Genomic DNA, 12751 nt, shown 5'->3' with positions numbered 1-12751 from the left:
CCCCGGGGGCGGCTGGGCCCCGGCGGGAGCCCCAGGGAGCCGATGATGACGGGCCTCTTCTGTGCTCCCTGGGGCTCGCGCCAAAGCGCAGCGGCCCCAGGGAGCAAAGAGGAGGCCCGTCGCCACCTGCCTGGGGCTCGCACCGAAGCGCAGCTGCCCCAGGGAGCAAAGAGGAGGCTCGGGGGACCCGGGGGTGAGGCTCTCCAGGCCTCCCCCGAGCTGCAGCGCTCTCTCGCAGGCTCGAGGGACCCGGGGACGGGGCTCTCCAGGCCTCCTCCGATCCGTAGTGCTCCTGCAGGGGCTCGGGGGACCCAGGGACAGGGCTCGGGGGACCCGAGGGCGGGGCTTGCTGCCACGCGGGCTGCTGGAGCGGCGCTCCGGACGGCTCCGGGTCGAAAAGACCCCTGGTTAATATCATTTTAAAAAAAACTTTAAAAGGTTGATAAATCAGGGCGAGGGCCAATTTCTGTATGTGCTTCAGTGCTCCATTCACTACCTTACAGTCCACTAAAAAGGAGGCTGATTTTAGCAACAAGTTGCATTCCAAATGCAGGCACATTTTGATTTAGGAGCACTATACTACACTATGAGCACCTCTGACCATTTCAACTATGTCTTACTCCACAATTCTTAACAGTCTAAGATCTATTTTGGATTTTTCTGTGAGCATGCTTGATACCAACCTCCTGCAGCAATTTCTAGTTCTGTTGAATCTCTCTCCAAACTTCCCGCGCTGCTGACTATGTTCATTAAGTGAATGGCTGTCCATGCAAAAGGCATTCGATATTTGCCAAGCCTTTGGCAAAATTGTTCTCCTTGGCTTTTCAGTTTCTCCAGTTTTTCCTTGTTCTGCATAAGCAAATTCGAATGCACATAAATTTTTTTTTTAAGAACTGAAATATTAACAGTGTTAAGAACAGTGGCCTTGATCCTCTGCTTTTCTTCTGCTTATAGTGAGCAGTCCTCCATTGCAAAGTGTACTCCTCCAACCCAAGACATTTTTTAGCTCAAACACAATGCTTTGTTTTCATTTTCATGTGAGTGAAAGAGACCCAGAATCTGTAACTGAGCCATAACAGAACTCTAGGGATTTCCTCCAAGTATCTCCCCCAATTATTCCAAGCTGTTTGACAGCTATAAGGGCTCATAATGTGCTGCTTTAGAACAAAAGAGAAAGTACACTCAAATCTTACTATTATTTATATAGAATCCTTTCCAGCCTTGTGTCAAGTATTCAGGGAGGATATCACTGGATCCTATTTCTTACTCGCACCCATAGGTCAAGCTGAGAGACAGCACTTAAACACAACCACTCAGCAAGCTGCACAGCTGAACAGCAGAACAGCATGTCAATCTGAAGTCAATACTCTGTCTACTGCACCAGAGTGGCTAACAATTACAATTATCTAAAAAGGTCATTGAGCTTAAAAATATTTAAGAATTACCTTAGCAGCATCTGCTTCTTTTAAAATCATATATGGCTCTGCACACTCCCCAATATCTCCCTGCTGCAACACCTTTTCCAGCTATGGAGAGGGATTAAAAAAGATAAGTAACACGGGAGCCATATACTGCATACACACTCACAAACCAATTGTTTAATGAAGGTTAAACAGTTTTTGTCAACAAGGTTGGGAAAACCAGTTGTATTGTATAATACACTGCCATAAAAAGGGGGAAAGAAGTTTCAGTCAAACATATACAAGTAAGATCTCTCGGCTGGATCTTAAAAGTACCCTTGCACGAAAAGAAAACACTTCTGCTTCCAAGTAGGGATCTGCAATTTTTTGCCATTTCCCACTCAAACTACAAAACTCCCTAAGCCTTGTGCTACAGCCCACACCATTTCTAAGGGTCACCTGACCTTTAGAAGCAGTTTTTTGGGTTGCCCAGGGGCTGCAGAAGACAGGAAGGATCTATTCCACAAGTAGGGCTCCACTCACTGTTCTCTGGATCCAACCACATATTTCTGCCTGCAATTCAACTGCAGGTCCAAGACTTCAGCTAAATTCTGCAGGAGGGCTGGACTTCACGTTTTTTTTTTTACAGTGATTGAATTGGTGTGACCCAGAACACGACTTCTGGTGCAATTGTACTGATTCACCGGAATGCCTGACCCTGGAAGACGCACCTTGCTATCTCACTATTCTCTCTATCATCTTGTGAAAATATGGCTTCTTGGCAGGGCTTTTTTGGCGACTCAGAGTAAGGGAGGAGATGCTGATGACTGCATTTTGCTTTTACTTTGTTTCGGAATAACCATTTTATTCTGATGTACGTTACTGTTGACTGATTTTATTACTTGAACAGCACTTTGAGTATGTTCCTATATAGAAAACTTTTTTACAAATGAACAGTATTACTATAATGTACAAATTCGAAGTAAGATTTAAAAGGGAAAGGGAAGGACAGAAAGCCATATACAGTAGACCAAATACATTCATAATTCTTCCAGATTGTTATTTATTTTTCTTCATCTCTTATTAACATTAATTAGCTGTAAAATCACATACTAATTTCAAACCAGGCCACAGAATGTGAATACAGATCACACTTTTCTAATACCAGAAGGGCTGTCACGTGTAACGGAAGATTTGACTTCACTTACCGGCTTTTAGGTGAACAGGGTGCAGGGGACTTCAGTGACTGCATTCATATGGATTCTACACAGTTAAGGATTATATGTTTATGCTTAGTGCAACCATGTTGATTACGGTTGAGAAGTGTATCTTCCAGTGAAACCAGACTGAGGGGGACTTTATGGCTTGGAGATGACTGAGGTGGCTCCAGGGGATAGGCCACTTCCCCATCTGCATCAATCAGCAAGACTGACCCTGTTTCAGGAGGAGGAGCCTAATCCTAGGAGTAAGGAATGTCCCATTCCTGGACCACTGGAGAAGAAGGCAAAGACTTGTTCTCTGCTAATCCAGAAGGTTAGGTGCTATCATTACAGGAGGGTAGCAAACTGTGGCTGAATATTAACATAATTTCTTAATAGTAAGAGCAGATTGACAACGGAATCAATTATGAGGCTCTTCCTCACTGGTAGTCTTGAAACAGAGTCTGGACAACCATCTGCTTAGAATGCTCTAGCTTTCTATTTCCTGCATTAAGATGATAAAGGTCCCTTCAAATTCTATATAAGAGGGGTTTGGTTTTTTTAATTATTCCTTCTATTCAGGCAACATTTTTATTTTAAAATGTCCCATGTATTCTAAAACTTTTAATTAGTAAGGCACTGGAGCATAATGTTTGTCCTTACTGTCAGGCCTTACTGATACATTAAAAACATTTGTCTATCCAATAATATCTATATTGTACAAACGGAAATAGAACCTCTTACCTTTATTACCAGGAAAACATCTTGAGAGGGATAGGTAATAGAAAAGATGGCTGACCGGGCCAACGTTGTTATGGCAGCAGGCGGTACATGAGGACGCAACATGCTTTTCATTTGTTCTGAGTTTAAATCAAAGTAAAAGTTTTCTGAAATCTGAAAGAATGTATCAGTTAGTTGCAGATTTGTATAGGTGTCAAACTCCTGAATAACTAATAAAATACATGATTTGAAAATGTTAGAGCAATTCATTTCACTTACAACCAAACATGCCTAACATTCCACAAAAATACTGGAAAACTGGCAGAAACAGCAGGAAAGAGCTTTCTCACAAGTCACGTAAAATGCACCAACATGACTTCTCTTTTTTGTTTTCAAATACATACCAAACAAGACATACGAATCTGTATTTAGCAGATTGTTTGTTGGGACTTAAACGAAGTACAACCCAGAATGGTTTGGAGCGGTGGCACAGAGGATTTATCCTCTGGTTACAGTAACATCTGAACTGAACAGAACTGCTGTCAGTTCTAGCCCGTGCTGGTGTGAGCTACCAGCCTCGTCCCCAGCTCGCCATCCACCCAGCGGTTCGAAAGCTTCGGCGAGTAGATAAAATGGGTACCACTCCTTAGAGAGGGTGGGCACACTAAACCCCCCCGGTGGGGGGAGGTGTTAGCCGGCGAAACGGAATGTCCAGCTCGGAAGCCTGGAAAGATCTCTTCGGCATTAAGAAGCCTGTGATGGGCCAATCCGGCCAGGCGGTGGCAGTGCGATGCTGTGACTCGAAGCAGTCCTGGAAAAACTGACGTCATCAAGTCAAGCCGAGTGAATGCCGTCTGGAACACATCTAAGTCTACAGCTGAACAAAAACCCTGTCAGCTGCAAATGTGTGCAACTTAATAAGATTTATATGTTGTCCTCTCTTACCCCCTACGAATCATTGTTAGTCCCTTGTTAATATGTGTAACTATAAATCGCTCAGAGCCAGCAGCTCTGCAGGATTGAGCGATTAATAATTGAAAGATATTATTATTATTGTCTAATGCTTATTTTCTTCTAGCAGAAGGCCACTTCTGCCCACAGAAGAACAGGAAGGCATTGCTTGCCAGTTCCTTTGTCTCCCTGCAGACTATGCTCTCCACACACACTGTGACTACTGTTCCTGCGAGTCCCCTGAACCCCAGATGCTGTGTTGAGGGGGAGAGTGGGCTGCAGTGAGGGGGGGGGGAAGCAGGAAAATACCATTTTGCAAGCAGATCTCCATTTGATACAACCAAACCATAACAGAAAAACAATGCTCCCTCTAAGCTGTGGAGTCTCGTGAGCAAAAATTCTACTTTGTGAGCTACTGGCATAAGAGCTGTGAGCGAGCGATTTGGCTCCTGCATCAATTAGTTGGCTCTGGAGCCCTCCTCCCTGAGCTAAGACAAAAATCTGTGAGCTGGAGGCTAAAAAACTGTGAGCTAACTCACACTAACTCAGTTTAGCGGGAACAATGGTAATGGAACAATTATATCTAATATATCTTCTACCCCAAATATAGATAAGGAGTCCCATTTGCCTCTTCCCACTGCAACTGTTGATACTATCAGTCACCAGCAGTGTTCCCTTTAAGGTGAGTTAGTGTGAGCTCGTTCACAGTTTTTTAGCCTCCGACTCACAGATTTTTTGTCTTAGCTCAGGAAGAAGGGCTCCAGAGCAAACTAATTTATGCAGTAGCCAAATCGCTCGCTCATAACTTTAATGCCAGTTGCTCACAAAGTAGAATTTTTGCTCATGAGACTCCACAGCTTAGAGGGAACATTGGTCACCAGAGGAGAGCATAGCAAGCTGTTCAGCTAAATGCTAAGGCTTGCATCCTCTGAATAGTTAATCAAACAAATATGATGTTAACACAGGGTTTTTTGTTCACACTCTAGAATTCCATTCCTCACACCAAATCTACATGCCCAGTGAAATCTACAACTACAAGGCCCTCCCACCATCTTAATTCTATGCTGTTTTAATGCTGTGCTATCTTTTGCAATCTGAGAAAATACAGAGGAGACCCATAATGATGGAAGCATATATTAATGGTTCTTAGATGTCTACCTCCCTCCAAACCAGGGTTGCCACTCTCGAGGTGGGGCTTGGGAGATCTCCCGGAATCACAACTCATCTCCAGACAACACAGATGAATTCCCCTGGATAAAATGGCTGCTTTGGAGGGTGGACTCTATAGCATTATACTTCATTGAGGTCCCTTCCTTCCCTAAAGCCTGCCATTCCCAGACTCCACCCCCAAATCTCCAGGAATTTCCCCTCCCGGATTAGCAACCCTATTCCAAACACACATAATTATCAAAGGCTCTGAGCCCAAACTAAATATTAGGATATAAAAGTAGCACTTCAAATAAGGCAGATTTATGCATACTTATGCTACATGCATACACCCCATAGATCTCACATATACATTCAATGCGATCCTTGTGCCTATGTCCATCATCTAACTCAGTACTCAGTGGCTCAGGAGCCACATGTAGCTCTTTGACTTGTCATCTGGAATTCTGAGCTCTGAGCTCCAGTATGACACACAAGGCCAATTGCAGTGGGCAGATGGTTCCCTCCTTGAAAACAACTGCTGCTACGGGGACTAGAGGCTAGGTAAGCAGTGAGCCTCCTTAAACTGTAGGCCTCATACCAGGGATGTAGGTAAATGGTTCATTCTCTCCAACAACCCCTCACCCTTCATTGCAGCCTCTACATTTTCATCCCAGGACTCGGGAAGCTGCAAGCTGGCCACAGAGAAGGTAAAGTAAAGGCACTACCACCAGTGTTCTCTCTAAGCTGAGTTAGTGTGAGCTAGCTGACAGTTTTTTAGCCTCCAGCTCACACATTTTTGTCTTAGCTCAGGGAGAATGGCTCCACAGCAAACTAATTTAGGCAGTAGCCAAATCACTCACTCACAATTTTAATGCAAGTAGCTCACAAAGTAGAATTTTTGCTCACGGCTTAGAGGGAACATTGACTACCACCACCATCACTCCAGCCACCCAGCAAGAGCAAGTTGGCCATTGGGGGGGTTTACTCCCCTTTCTCTCTGGGAGCCTTGTTTCTCATTCTGAGGCGAGAGCAAAAAGGCAGAGAGGAGGCCTTTCATCTCACTCCAGATACACAGGGACTGGCTAAGGTTCAACAATGGTGGGAAGACCACAACCTTACATGCTCAAAAGTAATCTAGTAACTAAAAAAGGTTATAGTTAATATTGTTATCTCTCATATTCAAGTACTTTTATTGTGTTGACTACAAACTACATTTTATTGTACTGTGTGCTTGGTGGGGTGGCACACAAGGCATACAGTTGTTATGTGGCTCTTCTGGTTGACAGTAATTGTGAATTTAGCTCTCCACAAGCTGCAGAGTGAGTACCACTGATCTAACACCTTAATGTTAGGTTTGATTCTTATTTGCTTTGGGTCTGGGCCCGCTGAGACATCTAAGCAGGGTTAGTATTAACAAACAGCTTTCCTCTGCTGGCTGTCACAAGCTATTGCAAGTGGGAAGATGGGGCTGCCTACGATCCCAGATAACCCCATTAGCCCCCCCATTTGAAACCTGCCCCAAGATTTGTAAATTGCCATAGGAGGTTGCATGCCCCTCATTAAGAATCACTAGCATATACCATCCTACCCATTCCCATTACTTTTCTCTCGCTTATCTAGGCCAGAAAACACACTGAAAATATCTATTAATTGTTCCAAATGGCAAATGTGCTGCCAACACTGTCACTGTTTTTTGCAACTGCCGAAGCCACTTAGCACCACTTGACAGGAAGTGGTAAAATGATGAGGGCACTAGCAGCCCTAGCTGAAGAGGTGGGAGGCTGGCTAGGATAGGAGGGAAGGGCAATGGGGAAGGAAGGCATCACCTCTTTCCTGATCAGGGGACCAGAAAGCTCATAATCCTGTTTAACTCAGCTAACCCTTGCAGATAGTCATTCTTGCTGAAGCAGATGACTTCCTTTACTCTTCCCTTCCCAGGACACGCTTGTTGCCATTACCAGACTGCAGCACTCTGCAGCAGCATGGAGGAAGGATAAAACATCAGGTGAGATGGTCACAGCCCAAGAAACTGCCTTGAAATTATTAATACAGAACAATGCAGGAATTCCTATATTAGGAATGAAACAAAGCGATAGTTCATATGCCCATGAAGTGACAGAAAAGCAAACTTTATGAACTGCCGTTATACCACAACCAGAGGACACTGACCACTTCTAGATTTAAAAATAAAACACACTAACTTCTCAGAACAATAAAACACAGCGTGCATTTTACCAATTTAACAGGCATCTTATACAAGAGATTACATTATATTTAAAATGTATTTCACAGAAAAAACTGAAATATTCAAGAAGTTGTAGTAAAAGGTGTTGCATGGGAAATCTATTTGCTTGGGTTGCAAGACCTAACCAATGAGAACAGACTGATGTTCTTTTATTTCTATTTTGTCTGAGTGAATCATCTCATATTAATTTAATTTGCTGAAATTCTGAAATTATATTTTATAGGTTAAAAGAAAAACAAAAGTGAGGGAAATTCTATCTTCTATGCATAGGTTATAAATACCCTAAATGACCCCAGTTTTTGTGCACTGATCTTTGTCTTACATATATAGTTTTATCCCTTCAAGGCTCGAAATGCCCAGATTGCATACTTTTGCCTTCAAGCTCTCTTATTTTCCATCCAGATCATTTTGTGCTACTTCCTAACATGTTGATGTGACTCTTGAGCTTTGGGGCTGAAAACAGAACATAGAACTCTTACTGTAGTTCACGCCCTGTAAACAAACACATAAATGTTATAAATAACTTACCTTTTTCTTTTCTTTTGCATCATACAATGCCAAACTTGCAAAAATTGGCTCTATTTCAATTTCAAATCTTTAAATGGAGAGAAAAAATTAAAAATTTTATATAAAATTGAAAACATCAAACTGCAACCAAAAACAAAATGGCAGCAAGTACCTTTGATCTTTGAAGTAACACTACTACAACAGAAAAACAGCAGTGGGATCACGTTTCTTAAATTTTGTAGCCTAAATGTTTATACACAGCTTTGTAGTATCTGAAACATGAAATATTTTAAAGTGGAAGAACAAACTATAGCATCGTTTCAAAGTAATGGTGTAATATTGTCTAGATAACATGGTGTCAGAAACTCCTAAACTAACCTAATGCAATTGAAGCTGTTACTTGAGAAAGTAATTTACTTGAGAAAGTAATTTATAGTGAAATAAGCAAGATTTAATTCTAAGCTGTAAATAAAAAAACTTCTACAATAAACTTTCCCAAAGCCTCACCATGAACCTATTTTGTGCACCTAAATTTTGCTGAAATAAATGATATTTTTAAGATTAAGCATCTAACAGTAGGGTACTGATCACAAAGAGGTTTATCTAGTTTAAACAGAACTATGAAAACCTGCTAATTGTGAATTAAATTACATTACAGGGAAATGAATGTGAATACCTTCTACATGAGTGCAGTCATTATAGCCATTTTTCCTAACCTAACCTAAACAGTAAAAGACATGCCAGAGAATTACAAAACTCAAACCCTCTTTTACCACACATGCTCAAAGATGATTACTGATATTCTATTAGCAGAGACTGGCAAACTACTTTTAATCAAAAGCAAGTTTCACTCATTCCAACAACTGTTCCTTTCTGCCCTTTTGAAGGATAATGTGATGGGAAATGGCAGAGTTCTAAATTTTGGTCAGCTAAAACTAGCTCTGCATTTTAAAGGCCAAAAGAGCAATCAGCAAGGGAATACCACAATGAAACCCATTTTGTTTACTGTCCTCTGCACGATCAGTTTTCAATTCATGTAACAGGGTAAAGAAACCTTTCTATTAGTTCTATTTTCTTTCCTCTCCTACACAAGCTATTCCAGTCTTTTCTTTGGCCAAAAAGCCTTGTTTTTATCAATCCCAACAGGACACACTTTCAGTCTCCATGAGATACAACCAGGGTTAATTCTATTTGATCTGAAAAGATTCCCAGTTGGTGCAAGGTTTGCCCTACCAGCTTTCTTTGCTTCACTGTACTCTACCTGGAAACTATGGCATTAAGCGATCTTCTCCCCCCCCCCCCCAATATCAAATCCTTGAAAATGGCATGAAACCAACAAATGCTTGAAAGCATGTAAATTTGAACTCTGTCTTGGCAAAACAACATGCGAAGCAGTGTAGGGACCTTTTTTCCACTACTTTTTTGCCTTGTATTATTTTCAGAAATTTCCTTTCTTTCAAATATCATGATGAAGATTCCAGGTAGATAGTCAAGTTATTCTGAAGCAGGAAAGTAAAACAGGAGTCCAGTGGCTATTTAGTCTTTAAGCCATTGGACTCACATTTTATTTCAAACTAGGAATAAGGCCCATTGTGGAAATAAATACAACAAGATCTAGAAAGAAGCTCTGGGCGGGTGCCCTGGCCTTAGGCACTCAGTGTCAATTTGCTTTGGTGACCTTGGCAGGGTATAATGACACAGAGCTTACCATTTTCTCCAGGGGAACTGATCTCTGCCATCTGAAGAGAAGTTGTAATTTGGAAGGATCTCCATCCCTCCCCTGGAGATTGGCAACAATGGTTCCCCGGGAGGAAATGGCTGGTTTGGAGGGTGGAGTCTATGGCTTTGTAACTGTCTGAGGTCCCACCTCTCCTCAAACCCCACTCTCTCCAGGCTCTACCCCTCAAATCTCCAGGAATTTCCCAACCCGGAAGTGGCAACCCTATTTCCTTCCCAGCCAACCATCAACATACTGTTATCTGCCCCTCTTACTTTAGGTTTCATCTCTTCCCCCCTTCCTGTAGCCTCTACATAGGAAAACTACAGTTTCTCTTCACAGTGGGGACCCAAGCAGGAGGGAAGCGACCTCAGCAGGGTATAATGACACAGAGTCCACCCAGAAAAGCAGCCATTTTTTTACAGGGGAGCCATCTAGAGAGCAGTTTTAATTCTGAGTGATCTCCAGCCCTCACCTGGAGATTGGCACCAATGGTCCCCGAGGAGGAAAGGTACGGTCTTTCTCTGCACTTGAGATCAAAGCAGCTTACATCATTCTCCTCTCCTTTTGATCTGCACAACTACCCAGTGAGGTAGATTAGGCTGAAAGTCTGTGACTGGTCCGAAATCACCCACTCAACTTCCACAGCAAGAACCTGGGTCTGGCAGACCCTGCTCTAAAGCACTAACTGCTACACCTAGGGTAGCCAACCTCCAGGTGGAGCCTGAAGATCGCCAGATATCACAACTGAATTCCAGACAACAGATCTCTCCCCCCTTGGAGAAAATAACTGCTTTGGAGGGTGGGCTCTGTGGCATTCTATTCAGTTGAGGCCTCTCCCCTCCCCAAATTCTGGCTTCCGTAGACTCCACCACAGAATATCCAGGAATTTCCCAACCTGGAGCTGGCAACCATAGTCAGGACTGGTCCCAATGAGTTCCCCACAAAGGCCTGAAAAGCGCCGCCAGCCTTTGCCTTTTTACTGAAAGAACCAAGCATGGTTGCCTAGCAACAGCCACTGAGGGAAAAGCTAGTCCCACAGGAGCCAAGAAGGAGAAATGTCTTCATCAGGAGAGACAGCCGTTTGGCTGTTTATTCTGTGTGAGAAGAGTGTCCAAGCTGGCAGTGGGTGGGGGAGAAGAGTAGACCCAGCACCCAGCCAATGGCACGCGAGTACTCTTGAGTGGCAGTTGATGGGTCAATGGCTGATGGAGCGCACTGAACAGCCAATGGGAAAGCTGGAAATGGCCAATACGTACGGGAATTATATATACAAGATACCACGTAGCTTATGTCTTTAAATAAAATACTTTTTGCAGTTTGATTGTCCATACAAGTACTGCTAAGTCATGTTTGTTACCAGGCATGCTCTCCCATTAATATTGAAGCTCTTTTGTTCTTTCTATGTGGATTCACAGAAATCAATTCCCTGTATACCTGAGAAGTCTGGCAGTGTACCAAGGTTACTTTATAGATTTTGACCCCACTGTGATAGTCAGGCAGATTGTGGTACAGGGCAGAACAATAGAAATAATTTGATATGCCTCTGGCTGTCCTCAAATGGCTGATTCTCTGTTCCAATATACTGTTCTTTACCATCTGTTGACATTCATAGAAAACATCAAAATCAGTTGACATACATGGCTCTGTTATGTCTTGCTGTTTGTTCTCGAAATTTTCATGATAATTGTTAAGCTGTTATATTTTATGTGATGTATTGTTGACCACTTTGGTCACATTGTTGAAAAGCAGGATGAATGTTTCAGAAAGCAATAAAATACTAACAAAAAATTGCTAGTAGTGTGCATGCTTAAAAGTAGCACCTTGACTCCTGATCAGTATAGATTTTAGTTACCAAAAATGTGGGTCCTCTAATTCTTCAAATGTATTTGTTCAAAGCCTGTACCCTGTAATTTGTAACATTAGGTACCTAACACAATTCTGAGTTCTTTTTCAAACAGCACAGGAAGATATATGTGAACACAGTGAACATTAAATGTAAGCCAGATTTTCTCAGATCTAATATAGAGAGAGGTCTGTATAAGGACAGTCTCAATTAACTGAAGTAACTCATATCTATATAGCTCTTCATTTCGGGACAGATATGCCATCAGTGCATCTTAGTACAGGGTCTTAAAGCACCTTGTAAAAGAAAAGGCCACAAAATCATCTGTATTAGTGCTGGGGTTTAAAGTGTCCTCCCTCCAGGAGATGTTGAACATATATCTCAGTTATGAGAGGCACTCTAGTCTAACTGGAGTTCCCTAACAAGAAGGGTTGACCTAACTGAGGACAAAGAAGATGAATACAGCCATGTGGAAAATCAGTTTTGTGCTTTATTTCTCTAAGGGAATACCAGTAAAATTTTACCTCGTGTTATTAGAGAAGAGTTATAGGCAATGAACCAGCTACAGGTAACCCTACATTCAGGAGCTCCACTTCATTAAACTTGTTTAACAGGTTTCTGTTATCCCTAGTGAAAGCTTGCTAACTGTCCAAAGTCTCAAGTCTTAAAGAGACACAGTCATGGTTTTCAAGCCTCAGTTTTGGCCTACCTGTCAGATGTCTGATTTGAAGTTGCAAACCTATATCTTAAAAGGCTGAAAGTTTTTCTGGGGGGTGGGGGACAGTAACCAATATCCCTTTGTAGAATAAAACAGAATGCAGAACAGTCCAAGGCAAAATGTACACAAAAGAAAACAACTGTGCTTTTGTTAGGAACAAAGGCACACACAGTGCTTTGCCATCAGTGAAGTAGTTCCCATCATGAAATGCGTTTCTTCTATATCATGTTTTTTGCAAGGTGCTGCTATGTATGAAATATGTATCTCCACCAAGGCCACTGATAAAACTCTTAAAAGTA

The 12751-nt window shown here is 42.3% G+C and overlaps 1 protein-coding gene across 1 annotated transcript in view; it reads right to left on the bottom strand.

Moving 5' to 3' along the window:
- DOCK7 (dedicator of cytokinesis 7) overlaps positions 1 to 12751 on the bottom strand; it is a 163241-nt gene that overhangs the window by 128326 nt on the left and 22164 nt on the right. Inside the window, exons 6-9 of the mRNA XM_015415227.1 lie at positions 8193 to 8259; positions 3344 to 3493; positions 1446 to 1526; positions 684 to 849 (exon numbers count right to left, since the gene is read on the bottom strand). Of these exons, the coding sequence (XP_015270713.1) occupies positions 684 to 849; positions 1446 to 1526; positions 3344 to 3493; positions 8193 to 8259 (464 nt within the window). The remainder of the gene's footprint in view (positions 1 to 683; positions 850 to 1445; positions 1527 to 3343; positions 3494 to 8192; positions 8260 to 12751) is intronic.

Source organism: Gekko japonicus, unplaced genomic scaffold (assembly GCF_001447785.1).
Source record: "Gekko japonicus isolate JY-2015 unplaced genomic scaffold, Gekko_japonicus_V1.1 scaffold199, whole genome shotgun sequence".
Classification (NCBI taxonomy): Eukaryota; Metazoa; Chordata; class Lepidosauria; order Squamata; family Gekkonidae; genus Gekko; species Gekko japonicus.
The sequence above is the reverse complement of the archived record's forward strand: the minus strand, read 5'-3'. Positions and strand labels throughout refer to the sequence as shown.